The 17,157-nt window shown below is 45.3% G+C and overlaps 1 protein-coding gene across 1 annotated transcript in view; it reads left to right on the plus strand.

The window, feature by feature from the left end:
* CFAP54 (cilia and flagella associated protein 54) overlaps positions 1-17,157 on the plus strand; it is a 2,285,874-nt gene that overhangs the window by 184,556 nt on the left and 2,084,161 nt on the right. The window contains exon 7 of the mRNA XM_086918163.1: positions 54-167. Within this exon, the coding sequence (XP_086774289.1) occupies positions 54-167 (114 nt within the window). The remainder of the gene's footprint in view (positions 1-53; positions 168-17,157) is intronic.

The following is a 17,157-nucleotide window of genomic DNA, read 5'->3' on the forward strand; positions in this document are numbered from 1 at the left end:
CTATTTATATGTAGCGAGAAGAAATATATTTTCATTTTAAACCTTTTTTTTAGGTGTTTGCTCGTCGTGCCTTGTGCAAGATTGATGAACTGAACCAGCTTGAAAGCATGGCTGGTTCTCCACATTATGACGGGGCAAAAAAGGCGTTCACGGAAGCCACCACCAAGGTAATGAGACTATGATATTTCCATCAAGCTGCAACACAGCTTTCAAAAAGAATCAATGTGAGTAAAGTGGTGGAATTCAATTTTTATTACTTGTTTTGCTTTATTGAATGCAATGTTCACTACACATTGCAATACTTTTAATAGGTCTTTTTAATTTGTGATGGGTATTTAAAATAATTCACCTATATCATTAAAGGTTTTTTTAGAGTTTGGTGAGGGGGAGTCCCTACTGTAAATTGGTTGGGGTCTCCGCCCAACCAAACCTATGGTACCCCGCCTAACATAAAGGTGGGAAAATCGCCAGGTATTTGACCTTAGAACTTCTGCTGGCTCTGCCCTTTGGAGCCTTTTGACCAGCATCCTACCCACCACAGGGCAACCAGTTTGTGTACATTAGAGGCCCTATCCTAGCTCGCTTAATCTTTCCGACGGCCCCCAGCGCCTTGACATCCTTAGGGGTAATTGTTCGTGATTTACAAATACTGGTATTTAATTTCCTTTCAATCCTGTTTATGGTACGATTTCTGGCATGCATTTTTCTTTCCTGGGACTGCCATGCCTGGCTGGAAAGAAACATCAGCTGTGGCCGCCACATGCAAGGAGAACATTTCCTGTGTATCAGGAGAATTGACTTTATTATTTCAGGCCATGATATTTTGGAGAAATTGCGCCCGCGCTTTCCTTGGGAGCTCTTTCAACAAAAAAAGTGCACCCAAAGTCTGTGCGTCTTTGAAAAAAAGTGGGTCATCGGCTGTGGTGCAAGCAGAGGCTGTAAGTACTACTGCTCCTGTCGATGACGGACATTTCCCGCTTAGGTCTAAACGATCACTAAAGATTTCTGGGAGGGTTCTTTTCTTTTTTTAAATTGTGGTCTAAATGCTGTGTTATGGGCTCCATTGCAAGATGAATATAATGATTCTATTGCGAATATATCCAAATCTATACAAAGTGTGTTTGATATGAAGGCCGCAATATATTGTGAGACTTTCAAAAGGTACATGAGACAATTTTGCAACCAATGAAATCTCCTCTATGTTTAAGTTTTGGAGGAGTACTTTTTCAGTAGAGGTTTTATATTTTTCTTAGCTGATTGCTATATTTTTGTGACCAGGGCCCTGGCAGAGTGCCTGACCGCCCCCCCCCCCCCCCCCCCCCCCACCGGTTGTGGGTGCCACAGAGCTCTTTGTCAGGACCGACTGCAAAGACGGCCTTGTAACAAAACCCCAGGGGGCACAAACCGGCCCCCCACCCGTGCGGCACACAAGGGGATTGCCCGGTGCCCGCTACAGCCAGTCCGCCCCTGTTTGTGACTGCTGGTGACTCATTTTCCTGAGTTGGGCAGCAGCGGCCCAATGGTAAGGCTGACGCCCCTCCACATGTTTCCGACGCATGAACAGTTTATGGCAGGCTGATCTAAGCGCAGTTGAAAAACTCTTTTCATTTTGGGGTCAGGCATCCAAGCGCCGCACATGTGGTAAATGTGCAGGGGCCTGGCTCTCTGAAAATACATTGCCAGGCTGAAGAATTCACAGCCTGGTAAGTGTGACCTCCTCAGCTCGGAAATGTCTTCTATGAGCCTCACCCTTATGACGAGTTGGAGCATCATTGATAGGTTTGGACCTGGGATCTTCAGCTTTATGCCCTGAAGTATTCATTTGTGACTCTCCTCACAGAGTGGGCCAGGTTGATCAACTCTCCCATCTACTCAATGAGGAGGTAAGGAAGGTCCTCTTCTGATTGGCTGACCTTTGGCAAGGTCAGCCATTGAGAGGAGGTGATGAGATTTTTTTAAAGTCCGTTCTTTCAGAAAAGGACAGCAGCTTCCCTCCTGCCACCAGGGTTGCGACCTGGTAATTTAATTTTGGTAATATTGGGCGTGTGTGTGTGTGTATGTATGAATGTATGTGTGTTTCTGCATGCATGCATGCTGTGAATCGGTGTGTGTGTCTGCGCATGTGCTGAGTGTGAGTATGTATGTGTGAAAGAGAATGTGCATGTAGGTCTGAGAGTTCTGTGTTCTCACACCGAGGATCCTCTGCTTTTTCTCTGTTAATGTTGTACAAATCTCCAAATTGTCTACCTTCTTGTTTGTTTATGGGCTTGCAGCTTTTAAAGCTATATTTGTGCTGTTTAAGTATCAAAAATAAAACAAATGAAAATGAAATGCAGATTGAGTTATTGTACTGGTCACACATCTCCTTCCTCCAAAAACACGTACAAGGCTAAATAGGCCTCCCATTTTTGCATATGATTTATTTCTTACATTGGACGTTTGTAAGCCTCCAAAATGCTTATCCATTCGCACTTTCACAAAAGAATTGATGTTTTCTAATTCAGCGCTCATGCCATACATTTCAATAATTTCCTTAGGAGCATTAATCTTTCCCTGTGGAAAATAAGATGAATTCCTTCGTCTTTGAGTTTTGTGGTATGTACAGTGTACTTCTGCCCATTTTCCGGTTTTTTTCTACTGTCCAAATTCTCATGTGCGAAGAATTGAAGAATCAAAGAGAATTTGAAACTGCGAAACAGGTGGAACACTTAAACAAACGGTGTTAAAATCTGTGGGTAATTATATATTTATAATAATTCACATAATGATTCACTTAAACCATAACCAGATTTAACTAGGTGCTCCAAAACGATCCATTATTAAGTGTACACTAATTTACCCCAGCCTTGCCATGACTGTCCAATGTTACCATCCCTAAAGCAGAATGAATACAACCAAACATGATTTTAACAAACCACTTTGACTCTGGTTATATTATATATATATATTATATTTCCAGTAGCACTACAAAAAATATTGCTAGTAGTCTACCATCACTTGGGTTTCTAACTATCATGGCACGGAATGTCGCAGGGGTAAAAACCAAGTTAAATGATGGGGAATGGCTAAAAGCGACATAGGACTGTGTGTTAATTTTGATACAAGAAACCTGGCAGACAGAACCCTTTTTTTATATTAATGGATTCCAAACGATCTCTACACAAGCAATCCCTTAAAAGGCGGGGAGAGCTAAAGGAGACCAAGGGCCATATGTAGGTAATGTTTGTTTTGCGATTCTCAAATTGCGATTTCTTGGGAATCGCAATTAGAGAATCGCAAAACAAAATGTAGGTAGGATTAGCATTTTTTTTGCGAATCCCAATTATTCCTTATTTGCGAATCGCAAATTGCGAATCGCAAATAAGGAATACCTTCTCATTCATTCCTATGGCTAGAAGGCCCATAAGAATGAGTGGGAAGACATTCTCAATTTGCGATTCTCTATTAGAGAATCGCAATTGAGAATGCAATTTCAGGGTTGTAAGGGTGTCAATAGGACACCCTTTTGCACCCCTGAAATTGACATGTGTGCACATGTGGCCCACATACATGCCCTAAGGGCATGTATGTGACCCACATGGTACTTGAAAAATGCCAAAAGGTGCATTTTTCAAAGAAATCTCAAAATACCACCAACCTGAAGTTGGTGGTATTGTACGATTCCTTAAACCAAAAGTCGCAGAACTTGGGTGCTTCCTACATTGCATTTAAGGAATCGCAATTTGCGATTCCTGAAATGCAATAGCAAAATAAGGAATCGCAAATTTTGTGATTCCTTATTATGCATGTGGATTTTTGTGTGCTACATAGCACACTGCCTTAATTCGCACATTCTGAAATTCTGCTATTTTCAGCATTTGCGAGCGCAATTAGGTTTCCTTCATATGGCCCCAAGTGGCCTTAATCTCAGTAACCTCACCACTAACCTTAGGGGAAAATCCATACCACATCACAGTTTTTTCAGTTTTTATGTTTTCGTTCCAAGGGGAAACAGTGTATAATAGTAATAAACTTCTATAACAATGTCTTTGATAGCACAAGACTCAGGGTAATTGTGACATTAGAAGAAGAGTTAGATGACTTTTTACAGAGGGCGATTATTTGGGCCGGTGATTTTAATTGTGAAAAGTGTAAAAGTTTAACCGGAGAACAATGTGGTCACAGTGATCAATATGGTGACCCAGTCGTTCATTTTCCACATAACCCATATGGTGAAGCAATTAATTCTGTAATATATAAATATAATCTAGAAATCATGGAGCCGGGTGAACATGATGGAGAGACTATTACTCAAACATATGAAGGAGCGAGATCCTCTTTGAATATTGATCACGCCATAGTATTGTGGAACTGTAAGGGTTTAGTGGAATTTATTTTTATTCAGGCAAGCTCTTTCAGCGACCACCACCCATTATTCCTGATCGCGAATCTAAGTCTGCCCCAACAAGATAGGGAGCGAGTAGCTGACGTAGACATTAAAATATAAGGAGCAAACTGAATTTCTATTAAATGGTCGGGTGTTATGGAAATGATCGAGTGTTTATGGAAAATTTAATAGGGAAAAATCAAAAAGACATTAACACTTGCCTGGATAGATCGTCCCTAAACACAGATATTGTAAGGGCCTTTCATAACATCACGGCCAAAATCTCTGGTGATCTAAAAATGAAAAACAATAAAAATAGTGACCATAATCACAGATGGTTCGATCAGAGATAAATAAGGAACTAAATGCAGCCCTACAAGTTAGACCTAGGGATAGTGAAAGGATTCTTATAGTACAGACAAAAATACAAACATACTCTAAATACAAGAAAAATAGAAATTCAAGAGAGGGCACAGGAAAAATTGATCCGATCTGCTGAGGCACGTGACTCCATATTATTTTGGAAAACTGTACACCATCCCTTTTTCAAGAACACATCACTGAAGAAGATAGAAACCCTGGTAACACCTGATGAATGGATGATGTACTTTGAGTGTATTTTTAATCCAGATGATGAGATCTCTACGAGAGATGGTAATAGTAATTTTATTTTAGTGGACACGGTTAAGATAGCATCTATTACCATGGATGAAATTAAACATGCGTTAAACAAAAGTGTAAGACAACAAAACTTTTTGGACTGCGCACAAAGGTTGATTTAAATTGAATATAGTGTAGTGTGCCACGGAGGTATCACCTCGTCGTCCTTGAGGTGTTAAGTATAAACAATCACCACTGCGTCCCTTAGAATTCAGGGACGGCCCTCTGGGCGCAACTTTTACATAAGATACTTATGAGAAGAGTTTCAAAGATCATTGAAATTAATTGTTCTTGCTCCTGTTATATATGATGTTTAAGTGTGGATCCTCACCATATATATTAATTTACAGATTCCCCTGATGAAGTGCCAGATGGCACGAAATGCATTGGGACCTTGTGAAAATTGAATTTATGGATATAAATTAAATGTGATGTACAACATATTAATTTGAAATTTAAGAAGATGGAATAAATTAATCATATGCAACAGATACCGGATGTTGTAATTTTATGGAATACAAAGACTGGATTTAAAAGTTTAACCTTTCTAAAGTATCGCAGCGGCGATCTTATGTAAAAGTTGCGCCCAGAGGGCCGTCTCTGAATTCTAAGGGACGCAGTGGTGATTGTTTAAACAAAAGTACAAATGGCAAAGCAGCAAGACCAGATGGGGTACCTATTGATGTTTTTAAATCTAATATACACTTTTGGTCATCGATTTTACTAAGTGTTTTTAACGCTACTATAGGTGGAGTGTTACCTGCAACGTGGGTAGAAAGCATAATAGTACCTATCTTTAAAAAGACAGAGGTGTGGAAAATTAATACGGTTTGGTAAACATTATCTGCGCCATCTTGCCTTTTCCCCCGATGCCACACTTTTTTTCATGCACACCCGCCATTTTAGGTACCTTGGTCAGAACCACCCTCTGCACGCCACTGACCCCCAGCACGGCTCTTCGTCCTCAAAAGCACCCCCCACGCACTGGTCACCCCCGCTCTCTCATGCATGGGCCATAAACCCTCCCCATCTGCGCAGCTCTGCCTCGGAATCCCATCCTGTTCCCAGCGCGACACCTCCCTTCATCCCTTTCATGGTCCCAGGTACTTTGATACAAACCCCCTTTTCCTGTGTGCCCGTTTGTCTTCCTCGTTCCCAGGTCGCCACCTGGCCCTGCGGATACTGTTTATTGCCCCCCCTCCCCGTACAGTAGGAAGCTTCCCCCATTAAAGGACCCTCGAATTGATCAAAGCCCCCACCCTATGAGATCCGATCAACCCCACACATTCCGTGAATCGGCGGAATGTCCAGCTGCGCGATAATCATCACCTGTTGTGACCGGGTTGGGGACTTCAACTGTAAATGTGTGTGGGAACGGGCCTGAAGGGGAGATTCCGAGGATGTCCTTTCATACTTCAAAGCGTTGCAAGAATGTGTTACATGCAATAAAGATCATAAACTTGTGTATAAAAGGCCAGGCCTCAGAGATGCGGTTAGAGCACCTCGTGACGATACTTGCTGTCCGAACTGATGTGTTTCTCCTCCGGAGAGAATAAACCCTTGTTTCCTGCCTTCCAGTCTCCAGCGCCTGCCTCTTCATTGATCAATATTTTGTGGGTTAAAGAGGCGACACCGCCGGGCAATACTTAAGGATCTTTGTTTATTGGTTGCTTCCCACCTTTTACAATTGGCGTCCCAAACGTGGGGCCCATCAGCGACACGTGGATCCAGTGGGAGAGGTCCTGACGACAGAGTGAACGACTGCAACGATCGGGAGAGCTCCTGCCCAATAGACCCTCGTCTGGCAGCCGATCATCCGAACTTCACTGGTTCCGAACAGACGTCTCTCGAGTGATCTACGGTCCTGACTGGGAACCATCAGGAGTGCCGCGAGGAATACGAAGAAAAGAGGACGATCGGGCGCTGGATTCGGAAGACAAGAAACTGTCCATGCGGTCCGGGTAAGGTCGTGTAAACACGACGAATTGCGAAATGATTGTTTGATTGTTTGGAAAATACTAGTATTACTCTTTGTTGATTTGTTTGGAGATTCGCTGTCTGCAAACGGAGAAACAACAGGCTCTCTCTTTGCAAGCAGTGAAGGATAGGTAACGCAGCCGTCGTGCCTATCTTTCTCCCCCACTGATTGATTGTTTGAACCCGAACTACGGTTCGTGGATTGTTTTCGGGAGATTTCCCTCTCCCACACTGATTAATTGATTGAACCCGAACTACTGTTCGCGGATTGTTTTCTGGAGATTCTCTGTCTGCAAACAGGAAAGAACAGATTCCCTCTTTGCAGATAGTGAAAGGGTAGGTGACGCAGACCTTTGCGGGCCTACTTATTCTCCCCACTGATTGTTTGATTGACCGAACATTGACTGTTTGATATTGGTTCATGAGGTATTCACTGCCTGCAAACAACGTAGAATAGAAATATTCTGTCTAGTCTTTGCACGCAGTGATAAGATAGGTAGTGCTGACTTTTGTCCCCATTGTGATCCGTCATGTCTATCTTCTCCTCACTGATTGGTAGCTGGTTCAACCCGGACCGTTTATTAGAGGTGGACCATCTAGCTCCGCTGGAAGGCACCCCTAATAAAGACATGTTCACAAAGTATGGATTAGTTACCATAGCTTATAGTAAGCTATGGCACAAGTATACCAAAGAAAATCAAGAGAAACAGTGGCCCCTGATAGGATCCTTCGACCTTGATAAAATAGAAACGTTAGAAATAGCCCTTTGTAGTAGTAAGACAACGCCTATTATGCTCGACAGTCTCGGTATGTGGCGCAAAGAAGCAATGCAACGAAAAGAAAGAGACGAAGTCAGAGTAGGTAAAGAAACGCGACAGACAACCTTCCAAGCATCTGGTAGGCCAAAGGAAGGGATAGCGGCGACACGGTTCAAAGGAGTAAACACAGGAAGGGAACGGTGTAAAGGGATATACCGACAGGACAACCCCAAAATACAACGACGCGAACGTAATCCCCCGACACTACGCGCAGGACGAACAGACTTAGGGCAAAATCAATGTGCTTTTTGTAAATACTCCGGGCACTGGAAAGCCCAATGCCCGACTCTACTGAACACGGGTAAGAGCAGAGGGCCGACAGAAATAACAGGCCGGCAGAAAGGGAAAAGGCGTGAGACAAAGATGAATCAGACTGACACTGACAGGGCGGATAGAACCACCACGTTTGATTACGCCCGATGGCACAGATTTCGCCAGACAGATTTCAGCGACATGTTTGAGTTCTCATAGGTCGAACAACGCTAAGGCGGGAAACCCAGGCAAGCTCTAGGTTACCCGGTGACGTACCCCGTACTACCGCTACTGTTCCCGAACACAAAAACCACCCATTCGGATAACATACAGGAACAACACACAGAGTAGTTTCGGACAGATTAGTATACATTCCATTAATGAACTCAAACTTCGAGTGCAATGGGACTGATTACTCTCTGTTGCCCCCCCCCCACTCTGTGGACAAAAGCAATTACAGGCCTGCATAGACAACCCCCCCGTTCAGGAAAACTGTTCTTGTGGACACCCCCCATTACCCAGGCATGCCTGTCCCGCCTCCTACCACGCCCAATGAACAAAAAAAAAAAATATATACCTACCCCCACTCCGGAAGTTCCCGAAATGCAGCAGGTCACCGGTCACGCCCATCCGGAAGGTGAAACCCACAGCACGTGTGGGGCGGGGTCCTGCTGACAGCCGTCGAGCGAAGAGGTCGCCGGTGGGATGTCCAGGAGGCACCACGGGCCCGGCATGAAATGGTCCTCCCATCCTCTTCTTCCTGGGGCGGCGCCCCCCGGGCCACGAGTAGGGAGGGGGCGGATGCAGATGACCCCCCTCCCTCGTATCTCCTGGTCCGGCCATCACAAATACCTCCGCTAAAAAAAATTGGTGCAGGGTGGGCTGGGAGAGGGAGGCGGCGCGAACGAGCCTCCCTCACCTCCCCAGGTGGAGGTTTCCCAGCCCCGGCCCGGCGCCGAAATCCTCCAGCCGGGCGACGGACATACTTGCGCAGCACAGGACATAGAATGGCCAGCGACGGACATACTTGCGCAGCACCGGACATAGAATGGCCGGCAACCATACTTACGGAGCACGAGACATATGATGGCCCTCAAGTGTACTTGTGGAGCACGGGATGTGGGGTGGCCATCATGTATACCCGCGCAAAGGGACGGCGTGGGGTGCACTGGGAGAGGGAGGCGGCGCGAACGAGCCTCCCTCGCCTCCCCAGGTGGAGGCACCACAGCTGCACCCTAGCGCCCCGAGCCGAATGTCCTGCTCCTACGGCACGGTGTTCCATTTTTTTGCCCCAAGAAGTCTCATCCACTCTTGCAGACACGACGAAGGGCGGCTGCTGCGGAGTCTCAAAATGGCGTCTGGGCCCCCTGGAAGTCGGGTCTAGGCCGCTAGAGTAACTTTGACCAGTAATGTAACTCGGACGGTTGCCCACCTGGGCACGAGCCCCCACCTCCGACAGCATCCCCGCAGCCTTGAAGATTCTACAAAAGTCCCAGGAGCCCTCGGCCCCTACAGGCTTCCGGTGGGGAACAACTGCCTCGATCGCTAACGAAATGACCACGACGTAGCCACAAGATGGTGGTGCTCACGTGTCAGCGCCAGCTTCAGTCTGAACCATCCAGAAACATTGTGGGCTAACAAATTCGAGCAAGTTCCGGCTGAACCTCAACGTGATCCGGTAGGGGAGATTTTGCCTCCCTCCCCTTTTGATTGACGGTCCACATTACCTGCCCCTTCTGTTAGCACAAGTCTTGTTGAACTGCCGAAAGGGACTCTGGTCCAACCGCCGGTTGTTAGAAACATTTTGTCCCTGATGCTACTTCCGGACTAACCTGGCCTCGCCCAAAATGGCGCCGGTATCAATAGGAACTCACGAACACCTCGTGGTGTTTTTAGCTAATAAGACTTGATGTTCTGAGATATGTATATGATCCTTTGTACACTTGACGAAAAAGGGGGAGGGTTCACTTGACGAACATGTAAAAGGATCCCGTTAAAATGTTGGTTTCAATGTACGATTTATTATGATATTATTGTAACTGATACATAACGTCGCTTATGGCACACGCCCACGGTATGCATCTAGGAAATTTGATTGCAACTAGTCTGACTATACTTCCAATTATGAAATGAATGCCCTCTGATCCCTCAACTATTGATAGACGTTTTTAGTTTCCTGCAAATAACTAAATAAACCCTTTTAAAATGTTTTTAATGCTGCAAAATAGCCCCCTACTGTACGTGCTTCAGCCAACGCCGTGTCCGGCCAAATACGATTGCACTCTCATATTTACATGCTGATCAAATTGTGCAAATAAAGGTTTTTCAAACTATGAACAGGTATCGCATACGTTTGTAAATATGGGATCAGCGGGAGGGTTTTTCTGTACGCCCTGTTTTGTTCTCTTTTTAAGGTTATTAGAAAATGGTTGCTCAGCCCCGTATTGATGATCGAATCTAAGGCACGATATGCTGCCTCCAAATGTGCGACTGGCTCAGGAACAAACGCATGGAGAAGGACCTCGACTTCTGAGAACGGGTAAAGTGAAGCGGTGTAAATGATAAAATGTTATAAAGATATGGTACTCAAAGGTACTAGGGAACAGGGTTGGCCAAAGAGCTGATATGCCTTGGGACATCACAGCATTGGGAATGATTTAAGGATCCCGATAGCTAGATCCATCTACAAACTAGATACCTCGCACTAAGCGCCTCCGAATTTTTAACGTTTCCCTACACACGACCTATAATGCCACACTCGGACCGTCTCCCTCATGAACAACCTATCGCTTGCCATCCTTACCACACTGCCCGCCCCCTGGCTTCAGAAACCAAGACCCCAGGGATTATATCCCGAGGAGATAAGACGAGTATGTGGTAAGTAAAGGACTTTCGTGCCCGTACATTTGATATGCTCGAATGTTGTCCCCCTCCCTTCCCCTCTTTTCCTCCCTCTACAGGTTACATTGGAATCACGACTGGGGTATAGTGAAGATCTGAAGCCACGCCATGTCTGATACATGAAGCGGACTAACGCTGCAAGGTGGCACCTAAAGACACCCACAAACTGCTCTTGTAACGAAAGAGCCAATAGTTGTATGATATGATGAGACGCGATCACCCCTAACCCGTTTTGCGTGAATGAGCACATGTCACGTATGTCTGAAACTATGAGAAAAAGTTTTCTGTGCGACTGAAGCATTGACTTAACTAGGCAAAGGACCGAGAGTGCGAGAAGTGCGACACAATGGTGCTTTTTACTCAATGCATGTCCCTCTGTACCCGGCCTAATGCTCGTCCGTCCCAAACTGCATGCTTTCTAAATTCTAACACAGACCTGTAATGTCTCATGTTGTGTAATGCGCTGAATAGCCTATCTTAGTACACGGCCACTCTCCATGTCGCACGTGTACTGTTTAGCCTATTGTTGCACATCTCTCTCTCTCTCTCTCTCTCTCTCTCTCTCTCTCTCTCTCTCTCTCTCTCTCTCTCTCTCTCTCTCTCTCTCTCTCTCTCCTACACTCCCACCTCTTCCTAACGACTGGCAGCTAATTGGCGAACCACCATCCCTGGTGCACCACCCAATTGGCTCCAAATACCGCAAGTATTTGAACAAATTTGTCTTAAATAAAATCACATTGATACCATGTTACTACCTCTCCTTTCTGCTAAATATTGATGAAACCTAAATTGGCCAAAAAGGAAAGGACAGGTAAGACGACTGAGGTTCCCTAATCTGACCCGTAATAAGGGAACTACATGTCAGTGGCTTCTATGATAAAATACCTCAGGTAACGCGACCTTCCCCGTCCCGAATTGTCTCAATGCCCAAACAGTAAAAGTGATCGAAGCATCCCCGTCTTCCCAGAACGCCCCCAGTTTTGTATCAGCTGCCCCGGACGAGAGTTTGAAAAATGTGGCTCACCCCTGGTTGTAAGAGATGGGTCGACTTACGGCTGACACAGGCCAGCCGTTGTTCCTAGAAATGATTTGTTGATGAACAAGCTACAAAGTTTAGAATTTGAGAAATGTCCCTGAACGCTTAACAACTGAACTGTAGCCTTCTGCTAGATAACGCCCTTGCGACACAAAGCAAGACGATAGTCCCTCACCCCAGTTTGCTATGTTCCTAGTTGTTTTCCATAAGACCCCGGTCACCCCAAGGATGAGTCGAATAGTTATCGTAAGCCCCCCCCCGTTTTTAATGAAGTAGCCAGGTTGTAAGAGACTATGTAGAAATTAGAATGATGTTTGCGAAGTTAAGATTAGATCGAAATGAAGAAATTGTTGCAGTAAACCCTGTTGAAAGTAAAATGTTTAGCTGAAAGATAGGATGCATTGATATAATGGAAAATTGTTTAGCCTATGTTCATTCATCAGAAAGATACCTATCAGACCATGGTGATAGCACGTTGCACTTTTTCGTAAAATACAAAGCCCTGGAGGACGGTATAGCTTTGTAAGACTCGTACTAGAAAAGTAGGTCTCTGCCAGAAGAACTGACGTGACTGTAATAAACAAATGCAATGAATAGGTATCAGACCTCGTACCACGACAATGAATGTAATACCAACAAACGCCAAAGAAATAGGTACGAAGGAAAGTTGTAGGGAATCCAGCAAATCTATCATCAATTATCTATACGTTGGTTGTAATCCCCAATGTAACAGATGTTTCCCCAGTTGCTTGGAGTTGGGAGAGAAATAGACTTATGTGATTACCTTCCTCTGCCAATTCTCTAAAGACTGTCTTTTCAAACTCATTTAAGGGTACCACTGTCGGAGGAGAGAGAGACCGGATGTGGGAGCACGCGGCCTGACTGCAGATCGTGGATCATCTGCGACTTTGGCCAAGGCGGGACCGCAACAGTAAGGAGTCGCAGGACGAGGCACTGTTTCCGACAAAATGAAAGGAAAGGGCTGAACTGATGCCCCTGCTCGATGATCAACATGTGCCGAAAGGTCCCCGCCCTCTGAGCCCGGTCATGGGCCCGTCTACCTGAAATTTTCCGTCCCCCTGGTCTGTTCCCGATCTGGCCCTGCTCCATCCCCTCTTCCTCCGACCTACCGTAAGGACTACTCACACACCCCCTTCTTCCACCTGAACTCCTTGACAATCGACTCGAAAAAGAAAAAAACTGCAGTCAGATAGAATAGGGTTTTGTTGCAGCCTAAAATGAAACTTGGGTGCCCTGTCTAAGGTACCCATGAAAGAATAGTTAGGACACAGGGCGAAAAAGGACCTTTTTGACCAGAAAAACGAGGAAAAGGTCATGCCCTGCAACGCAGGACCTGGAATAGAGCTGGATGCATAGCTCCACCGCCGGTGCTCAACAGTGCCAACAGAAGACGACAAAGAATGCTGAGAACTCACTAATAATGGTCCACGACAATAAGACACTGGAAAAAGCAACACCCCTCCTCTTCGAACAATGACACCCCTGATTATCGTTTTTACTACGTCTCATTTCTCTCCCAGCCACCATTGTATTGATTACGCTCCAACCGAGTACGAAATGAACATACACATGTAATAACCTATCAGTTCATATTCCGAATGACTATAAGCATCTATGAAATGTACCCAACGCTCTCACTACAGAATCATTTTTGTCCGATATTGCATTACTATGACTTTCCTGCAACGAGCTCAACGATGGGCCCGCCTCCTAAGATGAAAGATTTTAAATGTAATGTTTATGCACAGCTCCTTCACCTGGGTTCCTACTTCTTTACTTATGACTGCCACAGTAGACATGGATAGGAAATAGGCCAGCAAGATGTCTTAGGAATGTTAAAGGGAGGACTGTGGAAAATTAATACGGTTTGGTAAACATTATCTGCGCCATCTTGCCTTTTCCCCCGATGCCACACTTTTTTTCGTGCATACCCGCCATTTTAGGTACCTTGGTCAGAACCACCCTCTGCACGCCACTGACCCCCAGCACGGCTCTTCGCCCTCACAAGCACCCCCCACGCACTGGTCACCCCCGCTCTCTCATGCATGGGCCATAAACCCTCCCCATCTGCGCAGCTCTGCCTCGGAATCCCATCCTGTTCCCAGCGCAACACCTCCCTTCATCCCTTTCATGGTCCCAGGTCCTTTGATACAAACCCCCTTTTCCTGTGTGCCCGTTTGTCTTCCTCGTTCCCAGGTCGCCACCTGGCCCTGCGGATACTGTTTATTGCCCCCCCCCGTACAGTAGGAAGCTTCCCCCATTAAAGGACCCTCGAATTGATCAAAGCCCCCACCCTATGAGATCCGATCAACCCCACACATTCCGTGAATCGGCGGAATGTCCAGCTGCGCGATAATCATCACCTGTTGTGACCGGGGTGGGGACTTCAACTGTAAATGTGTGTGGGAACGGGCCTGAAGGGGAGATTCCGAGGATGTCCTTTCATACTTCAAAGCGTTGCAAGAATGTGTTACATGCAATAAAGATCATAAACTTGTGTATAAAAGGCCAGGCCTCAGAGATGCGGTTAGAGCACCTCGTGACGATACTTGCTGTCCGAACTGATGTGTTTCTCCTCCGGAGAGAATAAACCCTTGTTTCCTGCCTTCCAGTCTCCAGCGCCTGCCTCTTCATTGATCAATATTTTGTGGGTTAAAGAGGCGACACCGCCGGGCAATACTTAAGGATCTTTGTTTATTGGTTGCTTCCCACCTTTTAGAGAGGGAACGCAAAGTGATACCGCCCCCTATCCCTCCTAGATTCCACATGTAAACTGATGGGCAGAATTATGCTCGGAAGACTGGAAAGTTGGATAAACGAGAATAATATCCTAACTGAGGCCCAATATGGCTTTGGAAGGGGAATTGGGAAAAAGTTCGAGCTGCTATTAGGGAACTATACCCTAGCTAAGGAAGATCAGTTACACCTTTGTTTTGTCGATCTTACCAGTGCTTTCGACCTGGTCAACCACGCTAAATTATGGCAAACATCGAAAGGGCTGGGCGCTCCAAATGACATTATTTTTTATGTATTACAAATATAAATCTTTTTAACTTCAAGAGTGCGGTTTGGCACAAAATGTGAATGAACGCCCAATTTTAGAGTCACCCAGGGGATACGACAAGGATGTGTTTTAGCGCCCCTTTTATTCTCCCTATATATTAATAATTTTGACCTGTTCTTACAAAACCGAAGTGCTGATGCCACTAGAGTTGGTATACGCGTAACCCCAGTACTCCTATATGCAGATGACGGAGTCCTATTGTCAAGGACTGCGAATGGCTCACAAGTCCTAATAGAAAGATCCACGCAATTCATGACTGAAAAAGATTTACAGTTGAACCTTAGTAAAACTTTTGTTTTGACTTGCGGGAAAAGTAGATTGAAGAACAGGCAACATCACGCGGGAGGTGTCCGAATTGAAAGAATAATATCTTTTACCTACCTGGGTATTGTTTTCAATAGGAATGGTACTTGGGGCGCACATATTAATCTATGCAAGCTGAAATTTCTTCAAAAATATGTAATAAACCGGTACGGGAAATCCTTACACTGTATAGGAGTAAGTCTATTACAGGCTCATGCTATTGAGCAGCCATATGGGGGAGTGCTAATATATCCCTTTTACAAACCCAGGAAAATAAATCTTTAAAAAGGGTCTTAGCCGTTCCAAATTCTACTGCGTCATATATAGTTCACAGAGAGCTGTGCGTACCTTATATTAGCAATTTTATTAGCATGGCATCCCTTACATTCTGGCATGGAATTTGGACTAAAGATGAGACCAAGTTCACTAAGGATATAATAAGGAATTGCCTTGCCCTCGACCATAGAAAAAAAATCCCGTTTAGAGTATAAACAGAGTGTTAAATCTTACTGTGAAGGCCCACTTTTGATGTGCATCCAACTGTACCTCATCTCAGTAAGAAATATCCATCATAGATTCTATTTGGCAAGGTTAAGGATGGGCTCCTTACACTACCAAATAGCCTTCCCCAGAATGGGAAAGTGTGTCTGTAATGGCTGCCCTTTTCTGGCTCCTTTAAGAGGGAGAATGATGGAGAGTGACTCCAGCCTATCACCCCCATAGCATAGGGATTAGGACTATAGACAGGATCCCTGCCTTTCATATAGTAGAGCATTTTCGTGTCCCTTTCCTTAGTGTAGGGCTTATGAATTTAAGTTAGGGGATAGATACATAAGTACTAATCATGATTTGCCCATTTGCTAACGTGTTAGGATATTTTCCATGGAGTTACGCATATTGCGGGCCCTGTAGGCCTTAAACGAGACAGACTCCATCTTGCTCTATGCCTGGTAGCTCGAGAGGCCTTCTAGGTTAAGTGTAATGTTTTAGTTTCAAGCTGTTGTTCGCTTGGAGAGAACCGGCTCAGGCTGGCCCTTATCGAAGGAATGTATTTTTCTCCACTCCGAGGACACAACTTCAGGCCGGCCGGCTGGGAACGTGTCCTTGGTACGGGGAGGTACAAGAATTTGGTGGGCGGCAGGTTGCTGGCCGTAACTTTCCATGAAGGATCGGGCTTTGATATTAGCGAAGGTGTTAGTCAGTTGTCAGTTAGTTCGTAGGCGGCGTCTAGCCGTTAGCATCTCTGCCATTAATTATTTCATGGCGGACAGTCGCCATCTTTGAAGTCCGAGAAAGATTTAAGACCGAAACTCTCTGGGAAAGACTGAAGGAGAATTAGCGCGGAGCGCACTGACACAGAGAGAGAGAGAGACGGTAGCTAATAACCAGCAAGGTTCCGGTGGCCTGGAGGGAAGCAGACGAGGTTGAGCCTAGCGGTGCAGACGTGTACTTGTGACGGCTGGGGTGTGACTGCGAGGCGAGCCAGGACACAGAGACGAGAAGGGAACCTAGATGACTGCCGAGTCCCGACTTCATGTTAACAAGGTGATCTCCGCCCTTTCTTTAATGAGCGCGCATCCTAACCTTTACCTTTTCTTTACAGAAATTATGTTGCATAGTATTGTGATGTATGTTTATTGTCAATAAATACCCTAGTTCTTAGAGAACTGATATGTGCCTTGTATTCTTGTTCAATCTTGGTAAATGGATTTCCTAGTTGAGCGTTGTTTGCATGAACGGATGTGAAATCCCGATCAGG

Source organism: Lissotriton vulgaris, chromosome 1_1, assembly GCF_964263255.1.
Source record: "Lissotriton vulgaris chromosome 1_1, aLisVul1.2, whole genome shotgun sequence".
NCBI lineage: Eukaryota > Metazoa > Chordata > Amphibia > Caudata > Salamandridae > Lissotriton > Lissotriton vulgaris.